The following is a 17,469-nucleotide window of genomic DNA, read 5'->3' as shown; positions in this document are numbered from 1 at the left end:
CACTCTGTCTCATACATCATTATTATCATGTTATTGTATTTGACATATTACGTATCTTTATAATTAAATTAGTTTTGAGAAAATAATTCCCTCAAAAAGATAAATTAAACATAAATGAGTATAAAGCTGCTTAAGTATCCATTAAAGGAAATACTTCATGTCATTACTATTGTCAGATGGACCATGGATTAGGTCATGAGATGAAGACTTGATATTATGAAAATATTTTTTGTGAGTCAGCACAATTTTGGATCACAGTCATACTTCAAGTTTTACCCCGCACTAATTTGGATGGATTGGAAATCGATTTGTTTTTAGAAGGGGAGTGGTAACTTTACCAAAATTCAGCTCGACCTATACTTGAGGGGGGTCTAATCAGCAACAAGCTGAATACAGACAATACTTAAAACTATTATCTGGAAAGGTGAGCAGTTTTAGTTCACACGATTTTAAATCTGAAGAGTTATGCAATATAATGTCTTATATGTAGGCCAGGCTATGACAAGAAAAGTCTAGTTTGAGGGGGACTCTTTAATGTTTTAATGTCAGGCTGACTTGTTGAGGGGCATGTTAGGGTTTTTCTGCATATTAAAACAAAAAAACTTTAGGGTTTTGTTTGAGTCAAACATTGATACAAAGATAATGTGATATCATATTAAACATACAATTAAACATTTGTTAAAATATATATAATAAAAATATAATTATAAAACAAAATTCAATTTGAATTATTAATTTATATTGATTACTGACAAGGATTCCGTGTTTTTTTTTACAAACTTCAAATTGCATTCATTTTCAATTAATAACAAAAACAAATATGTAGTTGATTTACGAGCACAATTAAAATAAGTGATAGCCTTTTACCTTTAACATGATTAAATATGTTTGTTTAGTATATTTATCAAAGTCTTTAAAAGAGCCACCATCAGCCTTTCAGAAGCACATCATGTAACTTTTTCATCACAAACCACTGAATCAACTATTGCGTCATAACTCCGCGCCGCGTGCGACGCAACTGTGGAGGACACCGAACATGAGACACCTTGGAGGCTTATTTCTTCTGCTAGCACCACTATCTTGGTGTTATATTTTGGGTAAGATGCAGATATTACTTTTGCATTATTGTGACATTAAAGAGCTGCTTACATTAAGCGCTTTTTAAATAAATGACGTGAAGTAGCGACGGTTTACAGTCGAGCAGACCTGTCAGTTTGAATGAAGTCTGCGAACTACAGTCCACTTTTTCTGATATATGTAAGGTTTTTCTAGTTTAAGTGTTACTATACAAACACATCATGTTATCCCAAGTTATATGTTTCAGAAAATGTCGTATTTGGACTAAAATATATGTGCAAAATGTATCAATAAAGCTAGAAACATATTTTAAAAACAATGCGGAACTCTATCTGACCCAGGCTTTGCAGTGCAAATTTAGGTTCAGATTTAAACACCTTTTTTAAAAGATTCTACAAAAAGTAATACTTTCATTATTTAATTTAAATATTAAATAAAAATTACAGCATTCATTTGAATTGACTGTGTAACAAGACTCTGTCACCTTAACTATTTCCTTATCTTCGTCAATTACATCAGTTTAAGTAGATTTTAGATGGAAACACTTTTATATTATAGGAATGCACTTTTTGTTTTAACGATTCAATCAAATAACTATTCATATCTTACACTCCACTGTAATTTGTATTCATTTATTTAATACCTGTTTTATTATATATGAAGTGTTTTATCTTTATTTTATTCTCTTTGCTTTTTAATGACTGTTTTTAAATATTGTAAGTATCATTTTATTATTTGTTTTCACTGCACCATATCTTAATGCTGTACTCAAAGTACTTTGAATTGCCTTGTGTTAAAAGGTGCTAATAAACCTTGCCTTTTTATGAAAGAAAATGTATATTATGAAACAGTAAGACTAAAACATTGTGTTTTGAATGTATCTCAGGTGCTGAGGCTCAGTCTCTGCACGCCTGCCACCAGCAGCGTGGGTTCAGGTGCAGTGATGGCTTGTGCATCCAGAGACTGAGAGTGTGTGACGGGCACAAAGACTGTGAGGACGGATCTGATGAACAACGCTGTGGTGAATATACAACATGATACCATTTTAACACACACAAATACCGGTACACACAACACTGTCAAACAAAAATGAGTGAGAAGAAACCAGAGTTGGTGCTAGCCTGAAGTTTATTCAAATGTTGTCACAGCTTTGTGTTGCATAGAAACTGAATGCTGCAAACATCTCAATATCTAAGTGACTCATTAACAAAAGGGATTTTTCTAAGTAGCTCCCCTTTCTAGCCAAGAGAGTCTCTGATTGAGAGATGGATGCTTGTTTTGACAATGATGCAGTCTGACAGCCTGGTTGGAAGTTGTGTAAAAACAGAAATACTACATGAACACTGCACCATCACAATAATTGCACATTACTGAGAATGTATACACTAAACTAAAGCACACATAATGTTGGGGCCACATGAGGTATCACCAGCACCCATGGTGTCAAAGTCTACAGTTTCAGACAAATGGCATGTCTAATGATTGTGTTGGCAGGCAAAGCATGCACCCTTTTACCTACACTTGTTGTTTTTTACAGTGTAATGCAGTTCAAGTTGATTAAACGACATCAGCTCATTTTCTTGCATTGTGGGGAAAAAACCACTGCAGATTATTTTATGTAATCCTGTTAAAGTAATTTGCAAGTAACTTGGAATTGAATGTATTGAATTCCGGAGGGATCTGGTGTTCAGCCTGAACCACAAGCTGCGCAACGTTTGCAAAGAAAAACCCTGCTGGAGAAAATGTTCTGAAAGGATTAAAGGTGAAGGTAGCCAATAATCACAAACATTGTTGATGTTAGGAATTCCCAGCAGGTATGAATATGGGTAGTGTTGCAGTTAGGGTCGTGAGACCTAGAGTTGAAAGAAGCTGGTTTGAAAACCAGCCAGGAAAATGTAGGAGTTGCAAATTACTGTGGATTTATTATGAGATAGTAGAGAGTAAAACATATCAAGAGGAAATTATCTGTTGTCAGGCTAGGCAACACATTACATTTCAGTCAGGTAAGGTAGTTTTGACAATGTTGCAGAACAGTTAGCTGTTTAATGACAATATTGGATTTTCCCCATTTATTTATTTTTGCTCCAGTCTGGTTTATTTCACCAGGTGTTGATTTTCTGGATTAGTCATACATTTGTGTTTTGTGGTTTTAACACTTTTCAAGTAGATTTTCTTGAATCTTTCCTTTAAGTTGCCTTAATTGAGGATCTGGGTAGATGTAATCTAAAACAGCATTTCTTATAAACTTAATGACCCATGAGGCAGCTGGTTCTGATGAAAACTTGTATTGTGTTCACAAATATATAAATCATTAGCCTGTCCACATATGTACTCCCCCACCAAACAATTTCCCACTTATTTTTGTTGGTCTATTGAGTTGCTCTGAAACGGCATTCAGAGATTTCTTACAAACTGAAACACAAAATAAAATGCTCAGAAGTCAATAATGTTTTTCCTATAAATGTTAGTGGCGTACCAAAAGCAGATAATGCTCAGATTACATTTGAACAGAAGCCTTTTCATCTTTCCATTACTGTACAAAAGTATTTATTGATGTAACTTGTCTCACTTTTCACAGATTTCATGTCCTGTAAGAAGGATGAGTTTGCCTGCCGCAGCAGGCTTTGTATATCTTCTCATTTACGCTGCAATGGCGTAGAGGACTGTGGCGACGGCAGTGATGAGGCGTCCTGCTTGAACTGCAGCATCCCTGGGACTTTCTCCTGCGGACCGTCTGACACCTGCCTGCCCAGAAACAAGCTGTGTGACGGGAGAACTGACTGCAAAGACGGGCGGGACGAGTCTCCACACATGTGTGTTTTGCCTCGGCCACGCCCGCAGACTTCTCCCGTGTGTGCGCCGTTTGAGTTTCAGTGTGGGGACGGGCACTGCATCCGTCAGACTTGGAGGTGTGACCACTCCCCAGACTGCTCTGATAGCAGCGATGAGGACAACTGTGGTGAGTGATACGTTTACAGCTCACTTAAAAACATGGTTCACTGAGAACTACACCTGCCCACACTAGTCTCTGTTGGATATGGCACGTGTGTTATATGTTGTGATCATGGATGTTGCCCCTCGTCTCTGTTATGTGATTGTCATGTGCTATATGTGACATGTATGTAGTAACATGTGTTTCACCAACACATTCTCACTCCCAACTCGTACTATAGTGACGTTATGTCAGGATCCCTTGGCGTCACTATCAAACGCAGTGGTGGGCCCTTTAGCGTCGATTTTCAACTATCAGGGAGTCCCAATGACTTGCATAGAGCTCCCTGAACGTTGGTAATAGACGAGTTGGGATCGCGGAGAAATGCTCTCTGCAGACCCATTCTCACAGCGTTTATCAACCTTTTTCTTACTCAATATCAAGCCACACTTATTGTTTTTACTTCTTTATTATAATTGTATAATGTCTGACTTTTGTTGCCGTCAGTTAGGGTGAGAGTAGGCGGTCAGAATACTGAAATCTGTATTGTTTCATAGTTTTTTCCTTCTAATTTTGTGTTCTTTTCTAAACCACACACTGTTATGTACTCAACAAGACAATTATCCTTGTGTTTATTTATTTGTTTGATTGTATAATGTCAGACTTTTGGAGTCCATCATGACCGAGGGTCGGAGCAGCTCATTCGAACACAGGAAGCTGTATTTTCAAAATAAGAGTTCATTTTAATATTATGTCTGATAATATATGTTGCATTAACTAGAACACTGACCACTGTTGGTTTGGTGTTACAAATATCAAAACAATATATGAGTGGATAAGAAAATACATCCATCATAAACTAAATTGGAAACAGCAGTATATTTTATGGTGTTAACACTGTAAACTTGACAGGTTTTTAACCCACTGGTTAAAGCACGTTATTGAATTTTTTTGTTGAATTTGATGAAAACATAAAAAATATTAAGAGTACATACAAAATAGGGGGAAAGTAGAAGGTCAATAATAGAAATATAGAATAGAAAATGTCAAGAAGATACTGTAAATGATATCTAGAATAAAACAGTTTAGTGCAGGATGTCCAAAGATATTAATAGGAGGATGTGCAAAACAGACCAACTAATAAGGCTTTATTTAAACGTTAAAGAATACTTTAGGTTAAGGTCTTCTTTTGAATAAGAAAAAAGCATTGGGGGTATCAACAGATAAAAATTAAGCCTGATAAAGTACTCAAAGTTTAATATATTGCATGGTTTGTTTTGGGACTTGACAATCAACTTTCCTGCAATGTTAACTATGTTGAAGCACTTATGTTAACCAACATTATACATATTTATTATACTCTTATAAGATGTATGTAGATAGAATAAGAAATGTGCAGAATATGACAGTTTAATGCTGGAGGTATACACACATATTGATAGATGTCTTGTACTGCACTGTTGAGGAACCTGCGACCCAAGTTTTTCATCTCCGGCCTTGTCAGGTATTGAACATTCAATATAATTATTAAATATAAAACACAGAATTTGTGTGATTATACTAAATTATTTACAAATAAACACCACTGCATATTTACAACTGTTACACATGCTGCCGTAAAGAAAAGATGTCCAACTTGGGATCAATAAAGTATATCTTATCTTAAGATGATCGATGGCTACTGCCATATTTGCAAAATGTGCCTCTGAACCTTGACAAGTGCATGTTTCAGGCTTAGCAATGAACAACAGGAGGGTTCACAGACATAAGACCAGCTGTTAAATAAAGCTCTCCTACCTTAGCTGTCATGTGGGTATATATTAATGCTGCCCATTATGGACACAGCAATTTTCACCCATTTATTAATTATTATGTTTTAAATTTAAATGTTTGATAGTGACGCCAAGGGATCATGACATAATGTCACTACGAGTTGGGAGTGAGAATGTGTTGGTTTCACTCTATCTACTTGTCTTTCATCCTTTCTTTATAACTAATGCTGTTGATGTATTGGGATTTGAAGGGTGTCTATTATCATCTGGCCAGGGACAACAAATGGAAATTAGCAATGTTGGCTAAAGCTGCCCCATTCACAGTTTTTTGTGACAGTTAATGAATGGGGACTGTCCACAACACTATAAACAAATAAACTAAACTAAATACTCCTGTAAAATACACTGTGGTTTCACGTAGGCTATATATAGGCCATACATTAATGGATTCCAATGGCAGGCTTATGCCAGCAAAATAATGGCTAACGATTTGGGAAAGAAATGTTAAACAAACACAATCTGTATTTGATGGCTCGCTTGTGATGCCTTGCTGTCCAGCCAGCAGAGGGCAGTGTTGCGCTGCTCCATACTGCCCAGTGGCTTCCAGCATTTTGGTCATATAAAAATGTTTTGGGGGGAGACTAAGGTTGTTCCAAAAGAAAGGTTGAACTGAAAGAAGGGACAGTTTTTCTAATGTTATAGTATGAAATAACTAAGTCAAAGATGTGATGAGTGTAATTCTAAAATAATTATTTCACTCATTATTCAACCAAATCAATAGGAAAAAAAGCTGAATATTCTCCATTTGCAGCTTTTCCAAGGTGTTGATTTGCTGATGATTTGTACATGGTTTGAAATTAAATTAATTATTGTTAGCATGTGGAACGTTGGTCAGGAAAAAGATTAAACTTGAAGAAGGCACCATGGTCTTTTAAGAAAAAATATTTTTGGATATTTAATATTCTTTTCAATGAATTCATGAATCAAAATGTCAGTGGGTTACCTCATAATCAAAACCATCATTAGCCTTTAAGTGTATGAATCCATCTCTGGTTTTCTCTGTTGTTAGCAATTGTAAAACATATTTGAACAATCCTTACTCTTGTGCTTATCCTAATTTATTTCTCCTCCCTGACCACAAATCAAACGGCGTTAAAAAGTAAACCACGCTCATTGTCAACTGTTAATGTTTTTAATTTGTTTGTTTGGAAGCTGTGTTTTGTATCTGAAAGATTTTTCTCCATTTCATAAATAAGAGTACGGTCTGTTTTTAGGATTCTTCTATTTCATAAGAATTATTTTTCATCTGAACTCCGCTGTACTGTATATTATGTCTTTGATTGCTTTCAGATTTTTTCCCCAAACAAATCGGTTCTAAATAAGTGCAATGTCTCAAAACCTCGATGCATTGGCTCCAAATTGGATAACACAGATTCATGTCCCCTTCCGCAGTAATTGTATTCACTGATCCCCTGGCTTTTCCTCTATAGTAGCATCTTGTCAATTTTGTATTAGCTACAATAGTTTGTTGAAGACCCAAATTGTAAGATGCTTCTTTGTTTTTTTTTGTCTGGCAGACTTACAAATGCCTTATTGCATTATAATGGGCCACATATTTGACAAAGACAAACGCACTATGTCAATCTTTTTTCATGGTTTTCTACTCATGAATACAATACAGGAACAATTTTGGTTTCTGGTTTAGTATTTTATAATAATAATAATACATGGGACTTTTATAGCGCTTTTCATGAAACTCAAAGACGCTTTGACAGAGAATTAAGAAAAGACAACAAAAAAAAGACTAAGAAATACAAAAAGAGATAAACAAAACAGAAAATAGGGGGGGAGGGGGGTGGTCAGTGGTTGAATGCAGTGTTGAACAGGTGGGTTTTGAGTGATGTTTTGAATGCTGTGAGGGAGGAAGAATCTCTGATGGATTGGGGTAGTGAGTTCCAGAGGATGGGTGCAGCAACGGAGAAGGCTCTGTCGCCCCAAGACTTGAGGTTGGTCCGGGTGGGGAGGGACAGGAGGTTGGCAGTGGCAGAGCGGAGGGAGCGAGTAGGAGTGTGTCTGTGGAGGAGGTCAGTCAGGTAGGATGGGGCCAGGTTATGGAGGGCTTTGTACGTCATCAGGAGGATCTTGTACTGAATTCTCTGGGGGATGGGGAGCCAGTGGAGCTTGATGAGGACGGGTGTAATGTGTTCACGGATTCGGGTGTGGGTGAGTAGACGGGCGGCGGAGTTCTGGATATATTGAAGTTTGTTGAGGATTTTTGCAGGTGAACCATAGAGGAGGCTGTTGCAATAGTCCAGACGGGAGGTGATGAAGGCGTGGATGAGGGTTTCGGCAGCAGTGGGAGAGAGGGATGGACGTAGACGGACAATGTTTTTGAGGTGGAAGAAGGCTGTCTTTGTGATCTGTTTGATGTATCTGTTGTAGGAGAGGGTTTGGTCAAATATGATGCCTAGGTTCCGGATGTGAGGGGAGGTTTGAACTGGGAAGCCGTCTATGTTGAGGGTGAAGTTATGGATAGGTGTGGTGAGCTTTTTTTGTCCAATGACTATTATTTCAGATTTATCGCAGTTGAGTTTCAGGAAGTTAAGTTGGAGCCAGGATTTTATTTCAGTGATGCAGTTTGTCAGGATGGAGTGGGTAGCAGTGGAGATGGACTTGGTGGAGATGAGAAGCTGGATGTCGTCGGCAAAGCAGTGGAATTGAAGTCCATGACGGCGGATTATGTGACCAAGGGGAAGCAGGTAGAGGATGAAGAGGAGGGGGCCGAGAACTGAGCCTTGAGGGACACCTTGGGGGAGAGGAGCGATGGGGGATTTGCAGTTATTGATGTAGATGAACTGGTTTCTGTCAGAGAGGTATGAAGTGAACCAAGAGAGGGCAGTGCCGGTGATCTTGAAGGTGGTTTCAAGACGGGTGAGGAGGATGGAGTTATTGATGGTGTCGAAGGCAGCGCTGAGGTCAAGGAGGATGAGGATGTTGAGGTTACCAGCATCGGAGGAGAGGAGAAGGTCATTTGTAATTTTGAGGTGTGCGGTTTCGGTACTGTATTTTGGACGGTTGCTTTTGTCTCTGATCTTATGACCGTTTCTTATCACATTAAGATATATTCTTTAGTACCATTTTTCCTTCTTTCTGGTATGAAACCACTAATGATGATGTAATGTGTGTTTCTGCAGACCAGAATGAATGTCTGGTCGATAATGGAGGTTGCTCTCACCGGTGTGTGGACCAGCTGATGGGTTTCCTCTGCGACTGTCCCAGCAACATGAAGCTGGTCGGGAACAGCCAGTGTGAGGGTGAGTGGCAGCCCTAAAACCGCCTGCTAGATTTAGATTTTAAAACCTGTTATGAAGATGTGTCCTGAAAAATGAGTAATGGGCACTTGGAACTGGCTCCATTTACATAATTAATAACACATTTCTTTAATGCGTACTCCTTCCAAAGTGTCCGTTGTTTTATCTAGAGGTTGACCCGTGTCTGGAGAGCGATGTGTGTGATCAGCTGTGTGTTCACATGAACGGCAGCCTCACATGTGACTGTCAGGATGGTTACCAGAGGATTCAAACAACGAGCGAGTGCAAAGCCAAAGGTGAGAAACAAACTCTTAATGCACCTGGTTACCAGCCTCCAAAATATCAAGGTTATTACTTCTGCAACTGAGAACTTGGGAGGATAAGAGGAGGCCCGTATAATTATTTATTAGGTCTTACTTGGCTTTCTATGATGACAAATAAGATAACATGCTATGATAAATCCCATCAACATTGAGGCAGCATTTTATTTCATAACTCTGTCGTTAGAGCTACTTTAATGTACAAGGGGTCCAGAGGTCGCCTTAACCGAATATTTTCTGTCTATGACGGATTTTTTTTAACAATGACGGAAACATCAGAACAGCGCCAAAGCTTCGAGGTGCAGTGGGCATGCATAACACCGGTGCTAACAGTTCACGAGCATTCTGTTTTCCTTCCAGGAGAAGAGGCTCAGCTGGTTTTCCCATCTTCTCAAGGAATACGAACGATCAGCGTCACTGGCACGGAGCACAGGAGGCCAGCTCTATATTTACCAGGATCGGGGCCGGTGGCGACTCTGGTCTCTAACCGAACTCTGTACTGGGCCCGGCCAGGACGAGGCTCTGTGTACAGGTAGCAAAGTGCTGCTGGAGCCACCACTCAAACACACCATCCTAATAGATAATATCAAGCATGTACTTACTAACATTTAATTCACACTGGATTATACAAAAATAGTACATGAAAATGGTTATTTCATATTGGTTTATTCAACAAACAACCAGAAAATATGCCATATAGGCTATACTTTTCTAATGTATTTATTTATATACAGAAAAAATATAAAAAGTGCCATTTCAATATTTGACAGTTATCATGATATATATCGTTATCATGATATAAAATGTCCTTAATCAGGATAGTTGATTTTTGCCAAGCCCTTCGTTGAAGCCTGCAGCCACCTTCGTCATATTCAGATTTTGAATTTGATATATCAGAACGTGGAATAAACACCCTGATTATTGCATTTATTTATATGTTTCCTTCCCCCTTTGATGTTTGTCAGGGTCTCTTTGGATGGAAATAAAAAGGATTCGGCGTTGGTGTTGAAAGTTGAAGGATCGGTGTCAGGCCTGGCTGTGGACTGGATCCATCAGCTCCTCTACTGGACCAGTATGGAGAGCGGTTCTGTGAACGTTGGTCTGCTGGACGGTTCGGCTCAGCGTCCGCTCATCACCGGACTGGACAGACCTTCAGCAGTGGCTGTGGATCCTCTCCAAGGGTAGGAGGCGGTTACTTTTCATTAGCATCGTCCAGAAGGTTCCCCGGACTCACGTCAGAAGGACCAATACAATTGTTATCTTGCATTGCATTGTTATTTATAAAGACAGCTAACACAGCACCACTTACAGCAAGAGCATCTATTTTGACTGTACCTTGGCAATTAAGTTATCGCTTAAGCACTTGTTGATTTAATGTTGGCCTTGTATCTGGTTCACCAGCACTTACTATCTAAAACAGGATGAAGTAAGAATCTTGTATTATTTTATCACTGCTTCTGTTTTCTCAGGCTGCTCTTGTGGGCTCAGTGTGGTAACTCCCCACAAATTGAGAGATCGAGCTTGCAGGGTCGAGACAGGAAGCCTCTGGTCACTTCCTCAATACGCTTCCCTGTCGCTCTCTCTCTGGGTATGTTCTGACATTTCACGGAAGTAATGGTTGAGTAAGAGTTGCATCTTTGGTGAGCTTTCAGAAGGTACGGAGCCCTGGAGGGTTCATAGAGAGAACAATTTATAAAACGTGGCCACGCTTTATTAATTTGTGTGCACGAGATACTTTCTCGTGCACAAACATTACTTTTTCGTTCGCACGAGATACTTTCTTATGGTAAAACACAACGAACTGCCCGATTATTACGCCATATTATTAGTTTTATGAAGTGTGTGTGTGTGTGTGTATTTGTTTGTTTATTTATTATTTGTTTGATAGTGTCGTTCATTCCGGTGCACTCCGGCAGGACTATAGCACTACATCGAGATTAAGATTAAACGAATGTCTTTCATTGGGAATACACATATAACTATGGAGAACCAGATGTGTGTAAATTACTGTTCGTGGTAATTTGAAAACAAATGCCGGTGGTGTCGGACACACACAAACACACCGAACACACACACACACACACAGCGGAGCTGAGCGCACACACACACACGCACGCACGCACGCGCGCGCGCCCCGGTGACCGGACATCTCCTTCATAAAACGAGGGGGAATACTCTGGTAGTTCGATGTGTGTATAGGTGTGTGTGGTTAAACGTAGCAGCCTCGATCTCTATTCAGTGGTTCTAATGAAGGGAAACGCAGTGAAGTAAACAGTAAAAGGCACAGCTCTTTGCAGCTGGTGCTGCTCTTCTCAGATTCTGCTGAGTTACACGTTACTGCCTCCAGTGCCCTGTACGACGAAGCCACTTCAACAGACCCTGGATATGTTCGATTTAGCCGGCTTAATAACACTAACAAACGCGATGTCGATAAGCGGTCCTACGAAGCTAGTGGTTATCAACTCAGTAAATCAACCAGGGTTTCTCTGTCCGGCTGAGAGCGCGTTCACGTGAAAGGGACGGGGTTAGCAACATTTGACCAATCACAAACATGGAGACGCGTGCTGACAGCGGAGCGTCATACTTCATGAATGAATAGTGTAAATAGCAAATCCTGCTTCGTAGTACAGGCCACTGGTGCCGCAGAGATTTCATAAAGTGAAGGAGGTTTTCCTTCTATAAAACAGCTGTGGGCAGCAGATACTGTGAGTCACTGAAAGGAATTCATGGATCAAAGCAGACTGGTTTACAGACTCTTCTGTTTTGCGAATCCGGTGCTTAAACAAATAGCTCTAAACCCCTGGCCAAAATGTCCCTAAATGTATGCACTGCCATTTCTCCACGTAAACATAAAAGTCTGCAAAGAAACGGTTTGTCTCCTCTGTGCTCCACTTCCTACTTGGCGCACCGCTAACTTACAAAATACTTTCTCGTTCGCACGAAATAGTATTTTGTGCAAACGAGAAAGTATATCGTGCACACCAGATACTTTTTTTTCTCTCTCCATGAACCTTTAGGGGCTCCCTAAGAAGGTGTTGAAATCTGATATTTATAGTAATGTTGAGAAATACAAAAAAAAGGGGGAAGAGCCTCAGTCTTCCCTTTTTTGAAACAGGAACAGTATTTATAAGCAAAAGCCAGAGGTTCAAGGTTCTTTATTGTCAAACTAACATAGCTACAGAGTAATTATGTCGTTGAAAATCTTAGGTCACAGGCTTCTCCAACAATGCAACACAATAATACAGATAAGCAGACAATATTAAAAGTGATACAAAAGAAAAATAGTTCTGAAAAAAAGTGGAATAGTGCAATACGAGTCTATATACAAGTTATTGGAATGATATAATAGATAAATAATTACTAAGTAATAGCAGATGAATGTTGTGAAATTGTTTCAGTTGTTCAGAGGGCTGATGTTCCTCACAGTTCATTGTGGTTCGTGATGCTGCTCATAATGCAGGTTGTGGTTTAATTTGATCACTTTTCCCTCCTAGATATGCCTCGTCAGCTGCTGTACTGGGTGGACCAGGGGATGAGAAGCATCTCCAGGGTAAATCTAGAGGGCCGCCACCGAAAAACAGTGGTAGAGTCTAACGGTTATCTGGACCGGCCCTTTGGACTTGCTGTGTTTGAGGTAAAAAGCCTTATGATGGTATGGATGGGCCACACAAAGAAAATATTTAAAGATATCTGTGAGAGTTCCTGCTCTCACTGCATTTACTCTAAACTCCAGTGTATAAATCCAGTCTGCTGGGCATCCCATCATCCTGACGATGAACTAAGAGGCTTTTCTCTTTTCCTTTATATCCAACATCTAGAAATTCTCGAAGGTGTGATAACAGTTCTGCTAACTCTGTCAATTCTGCTTCAGGGTTTTTTATATTGGAGTGAAGAAGTTACGCACTCCATCTGCCGAGCCAACAAACACAACGGCGGAAACCTCCAAGTTCTGCTGTCAAACGTCACCTCACCTGGGGGCGTGGTCATCGTTCAGCCGGCCCTCCAACCAAACGGTATGGCGGGTCCAATAATCAGACATTTACTGTATGATTCGGACATTAAAGTCATTTTGCTTTAAGTATTGTTTCTGTTGATGGTTCAGGGGTTCACTCAAGTATTGATTGACACTGTAGATTGTTGCTGCTGGAGTCACATTAATGCCGCCTTACATACTCTGTGTACTTTCTCCTGGTTCTTAGGGCCGTCTGTATGCAGGCATGCTGGGACGGTGTGCCAACAGGAGTATGTTGTCGACCTGATGTCTCAGAGTCCACAGTTCAACTGCACTTGTTCGGAAAAAAAACAAAACACGTCTCAAGAAATTCCCGTCAATTCGCGGACAGTCCCTGCAACATCCGTATCTGACCCTGCCTTTGCTGGGATCCTCTCTCTTATAAGTAAGACCCTTTTCTATCCCTCAAAATATTTTGTAAAAACAAAACCTCATCACATGTTTGGGAAACCTCCTGTTCTTTTCTTTTAGTATTTGCCCCGAAACACACTATTGTTCAAATAAGCCTTTTATCAAGTCAATGACTGCTTATAAAATGTGGAGGCAATTAAGATGTTGTTTGTTGTTGACACTTTTGGCTTTGCTGATGACTCGCACTAAAACATTGACTTTAAAAGTCAATCGATCAAATACAAATTTGACATCACTGTTTCCTATTGAGATGGTAACTCCCTGCTTGTTAACATGCACTGTTGTGGAGCAATTATAAAATAATAAATTCAGGCTTATGAGTTCCAAAAGTTGCAGCATTTAACAGAGTGCATTTTTTATTGGGAACAGTGTTAGTGTGCAGGCTTTTTAAGTCAATTATACATTTTTTGGTTCCAGTTATTTGGTTTTTGAGTAGTTTTTTTTTTATCGGGTTAATAATGTAAATAATCTTTGTCTGGAGAAGCACTCCAATATTACTACTATTCTAAATGTATGTGTATCTCTGAAGCCTTATATAGGCCTAACAGCCGTGTGTGTGTTGTGTGTGTCCCAGTGTTTCTCAGTGTGCTGCTGGGGGGAATGGCTCTGTGGTGGTGGAGAGAGGAGTTCAGGCCGTCCCGGTCCCTCATGGAGCAGAGCTTCTCCCTCAAAGAGTCCCAGGACCCCCTCATCATCCAGGGGCCACACATGGGTCCAAACACACGTCTAGTCAAGGCAAGACAAACACACACGTATATAAAAATAAAGCAGACACAGGCAACCTTCACTCACCTTCAGAGAGGAGGTAGAGATATATGCTGCACATTAACTGTTTTAAAGAGCTGACGATTGCTGTGTTTCTGGCAAATGTTTACACGTAAGGCACATGTAACGATGAGCGAAAACCTTGTAAGCAAATCATGTCTCTAGAAGGTCTTTGGCTGTGAAACCTTTGTATTTGTCAATTTGCTTCTTATCATGATTGTCAGCATTCTTCTTCAGCACAACATTTTCTGTCAAAGTTGAAACTGTTTTGGTTATAAGTTAACACATTAGAGATTTCCTTCATTTGTGTCTTTTACTGCGTACTATTTTTGGGATGTCTCATCTGTGCATCATCCAGGTTTTAGCAACATTGTATTCAAAATCTGAGAACAGAGGACTGTCCGTCTTCACATGTTACATTTGTCTGAATTTCCTTAACACAGAACTATACAAAATCCAGCAGGAGTTGGAATCCAGTGTTTATTAGCTGCTCGTTTTGAAATATAATGTTCTTCCTCTGGTAGCTTCCCTGATAAACACAAATTGACCTGCTTTTGTTAGGTTTAAGGTTTATCCTGGTAGCACTTTTTGACTAAACAACATGGTTTTCTGCCGCCAGGACACTCTGCTAAAGCGGGACGGAGATGCTGAATGAAGACGGTGCGGGACAGAAGGCCAGCTCCATGTGCTGCAGTGACCTCAGAGCTGACGGAGCAACAGGAACACAAACCAGTTCATCACCCCGTCCTGTTCCCGCCTCCGCAGGTTAAACTCTCATGAGAGAAATAACCCAGGGTTCATTTCAAAGTTCAGATGGGGACAGGCTTCATGCTGTGACTCCTGTTTTGAGGAATGTTACTTTCAGAAGTTGGCGTTGATAACGTTTGTCTATTTTCTATTTCTCTGCGCTTAAGAGAGTGGTGGAAATGTGAAGTCTTCAGATTAGACCTGAACATGAAATAATCAACTGTTTTGATTATTTAAGTCGTTGCTGGTTCCAGCTTCTGCGTTTCAATTTTTTTCAAAGACAGTGATCTAAATATATTCAGGATTTAGATTATTTGCTGATCGGTTAAAATAATAAAATAGCAGACTCTGCATTTTTCAGGATTTGCTCAGACAGTACAAACCATTTATTCACTGACTGTAATAATAATAATTGCAGTGCTACTGTAAATGCATATCTTTTGTTTAATTGCACTTTCTCTTTCATCGTTTATTTAATCTTATTTCAATAACAACTCTATTTTTATAACGTTAAGGACGGTTTGTACTCTCCAATATGAAACAGCTAACTGAAAAGTGTTCCACTGGTTTGTTCCTGGCCTTTAGGAGTTCACTCTCTTTCTTTGTAAGTCAGATAAAAGCATTATGGCATTTTGAATGTACGCTTTGTTCTGTGAACAGTCTAACTGGATAGTTAAATTGCTGTAGTACGCTTATCCACTTTCTTACCAAAAGTTGGATGAGAAGATAGGTACCACTCTCCTGAACGGTAGTGATCATCTCATATAACTCGATAAGAAAAGTGAATTTAACTATTCAGTTGAAGCTTGCAAAACTTTATTGGTTTGAGTAAGGGTAACATTTTGACCATAAAATCAAAGGATCAGCAAATTTAGACAAATCCATTATCTTGAGACCGTGAATATTTGAAATAAATATCATGGTGATCCAGCAAAGAGTTGTTGAGAAATCTTGATCCCGCCCATAAGGCTGGGTAAGAATGTTTCCCATTTTCCGAGCAGTAAAGTTTTGGAACATTTAATTTAGCCTTTGATTCTCTTTTGTCTTTCATCGAATCTGTTATCCTGTACCTTGCCTACAGTGACATTGGACCGGGTGTGCCCTGAGCTGCCTTTAACAAAAACAGTTCTAAATGTGGCCTTGATTTTCGATGCAGCGTTGACGCACCAATTATTGGTGTATTTTTTGGATTCTATAATTTAATTTGAAGATGCCTTTTCAATTTAAAAACAACAGGTCAGTGCAGTAGGTTTTGTTTCTCAAAGGGGACAATTGCAATAAACACATCTGGATTTGTGACTTTGTTAATATTTTGGATCAACTCATTATGAGGCAGAGATGTCCTCCTCACACTGTTTAATTGTTAATAAACTAATGTTTTTTTGGCTACGTCAACAAGAAATGCCAAAAAAATGTATATCTAATCTTTTTTTTGTCTTAGAATGTTGCACAAAATGATGTGCTGGTACAACGGGAACAAATATGTGTTGTTGCTTTGTTTGCTTTGTTTGGTTTGGTGTGATGTATCCTGGGTGTTGAGTACACAGAGCCTGGCACGAAGCTGTTGGAGTGAATGTTTGGTTTATCAACCTGCCTTGTTTGAATTCAGTCATTTTTCGTTGTTGTTTTAGTCTCAGAGAAACGCACAATTCTGTATGATCGATAATATTCATTCAGCATTGAATAAGAGAAAATTCTTTAACTGTGCTCAAACTGCTGAGATGTGTGGTTGATATTTATTTTTAAAGTTGGATTTTATTTATATTTTGGTAGCAGTAGTTAGTGTAGCACTGACTTTGCACTATAGAAAAACTGCTAGATGCTGTAAATGAATAAAATAAAGTATTTTATGTTTTCCCTACATTTTTGCCTACGATTTATTATTACACTTCAAGTCCTCTCTGCCAAACGATGCTATAGTAGTTTATAAATCACAGTTTAAACGTTTTTATCCGAGTACTTTCTGAATGACAATGCAAATTACGAGCCTGAGCTGATTATGTGGTCTCAAGCTCTTTCTAAAAATACTGTAAGTTAATTGTTCACTTACCATCTCTTGAATAATCAAAACAAACGGATGGCTAGCATTAAATCACTGGTGGGTATCGAACTGTAAATACAA

General features: G+C 39.2%; 1 protein-coding gene across 1 annotated transcript; it reads left to right on the top strand.

The window, feature by feature from the left end:
- The first annotated feature begins 984 nt into the window (after window positions 1-984).
- On the top strand, window positions 985-17,202 carry LOC104942693 (low-density lipoprotein receptor-related protein 8-like). Its single transcript, XM_010767956.1, has 13 exons — window positions 985-1,097; window positions 1,964-2,098; window positions 3,656-4,036; window positions 8,976-9,095; window positions 9,263-9,388; window positions 9,773-9,944; window positions 10,378-10,593; window positions 10,882-11,000; window positions 12,907-13,046; window positions 13,284-13,425; window positions 13,612-13,809; window positions 14,410-14,570; window positions 15,220-17,202. Exons 1-13 carry the CDS (start codon window positions 1,037-1,039, stop codon window positions 15,253-15,255), a joined length of 2,007 nt encoding a protein of 668 aa, XP_010766258.1. The 5' UTR covers window positions 985-1,036; the 3' UTR covers window positions 15,256-17,202.
- The last annotated feature ends 267 nt before the right edge of the window (window positions 17,203-17,469 follow it).

The sequence above is a fragment of the Notothenia coriiceps genome, unplaced genomic scaffold, assembly GCF_000735185.1.
Source record: "Notothenia coriiceps isolate Sejong01 unplaced genomic scaffold, NC01 NC01_scaffold00004932, whole genome shotgun sequence".
Classification (NCBI taxonomy): domain Eukaryota; kingdom Metazoa; phylum Chordata; class Actinopteri; order Perciformes; family Nototheniidae; genus Notothenia; species Notothenia coriiceps.
The sequence above is the reverse complement of the archived record's forward strand: the minus strand, read 5'-3'. Positions and strand labels throughout refer to the sequence as shown.

Excerpts from the sequence above, each read along its gene's own strand:
- LOC104942693 (XM_010767956.1), top strand. The coding sequence starts at position 1,037 with ATGAGACACCTTGGAGGCTTATTTCTTCTGCTAGCACCACTATCTTGG. Across the intron at positions 2,099-3,655 it reads ATCTGATGAACAACGCTGTG|ATTTCATGTCCTGTAAGAAG; the intron begins GTGAATATACAA and ends CACTTTTCACAG. Across the intron at positions 14,571-15,219 it reads CAAACACACGTCTAGTCAAG|GACACTCTGCTAAAGCGGGA; the intron begins GCAAGACAAACA and ends TTCTGCCGCCAG.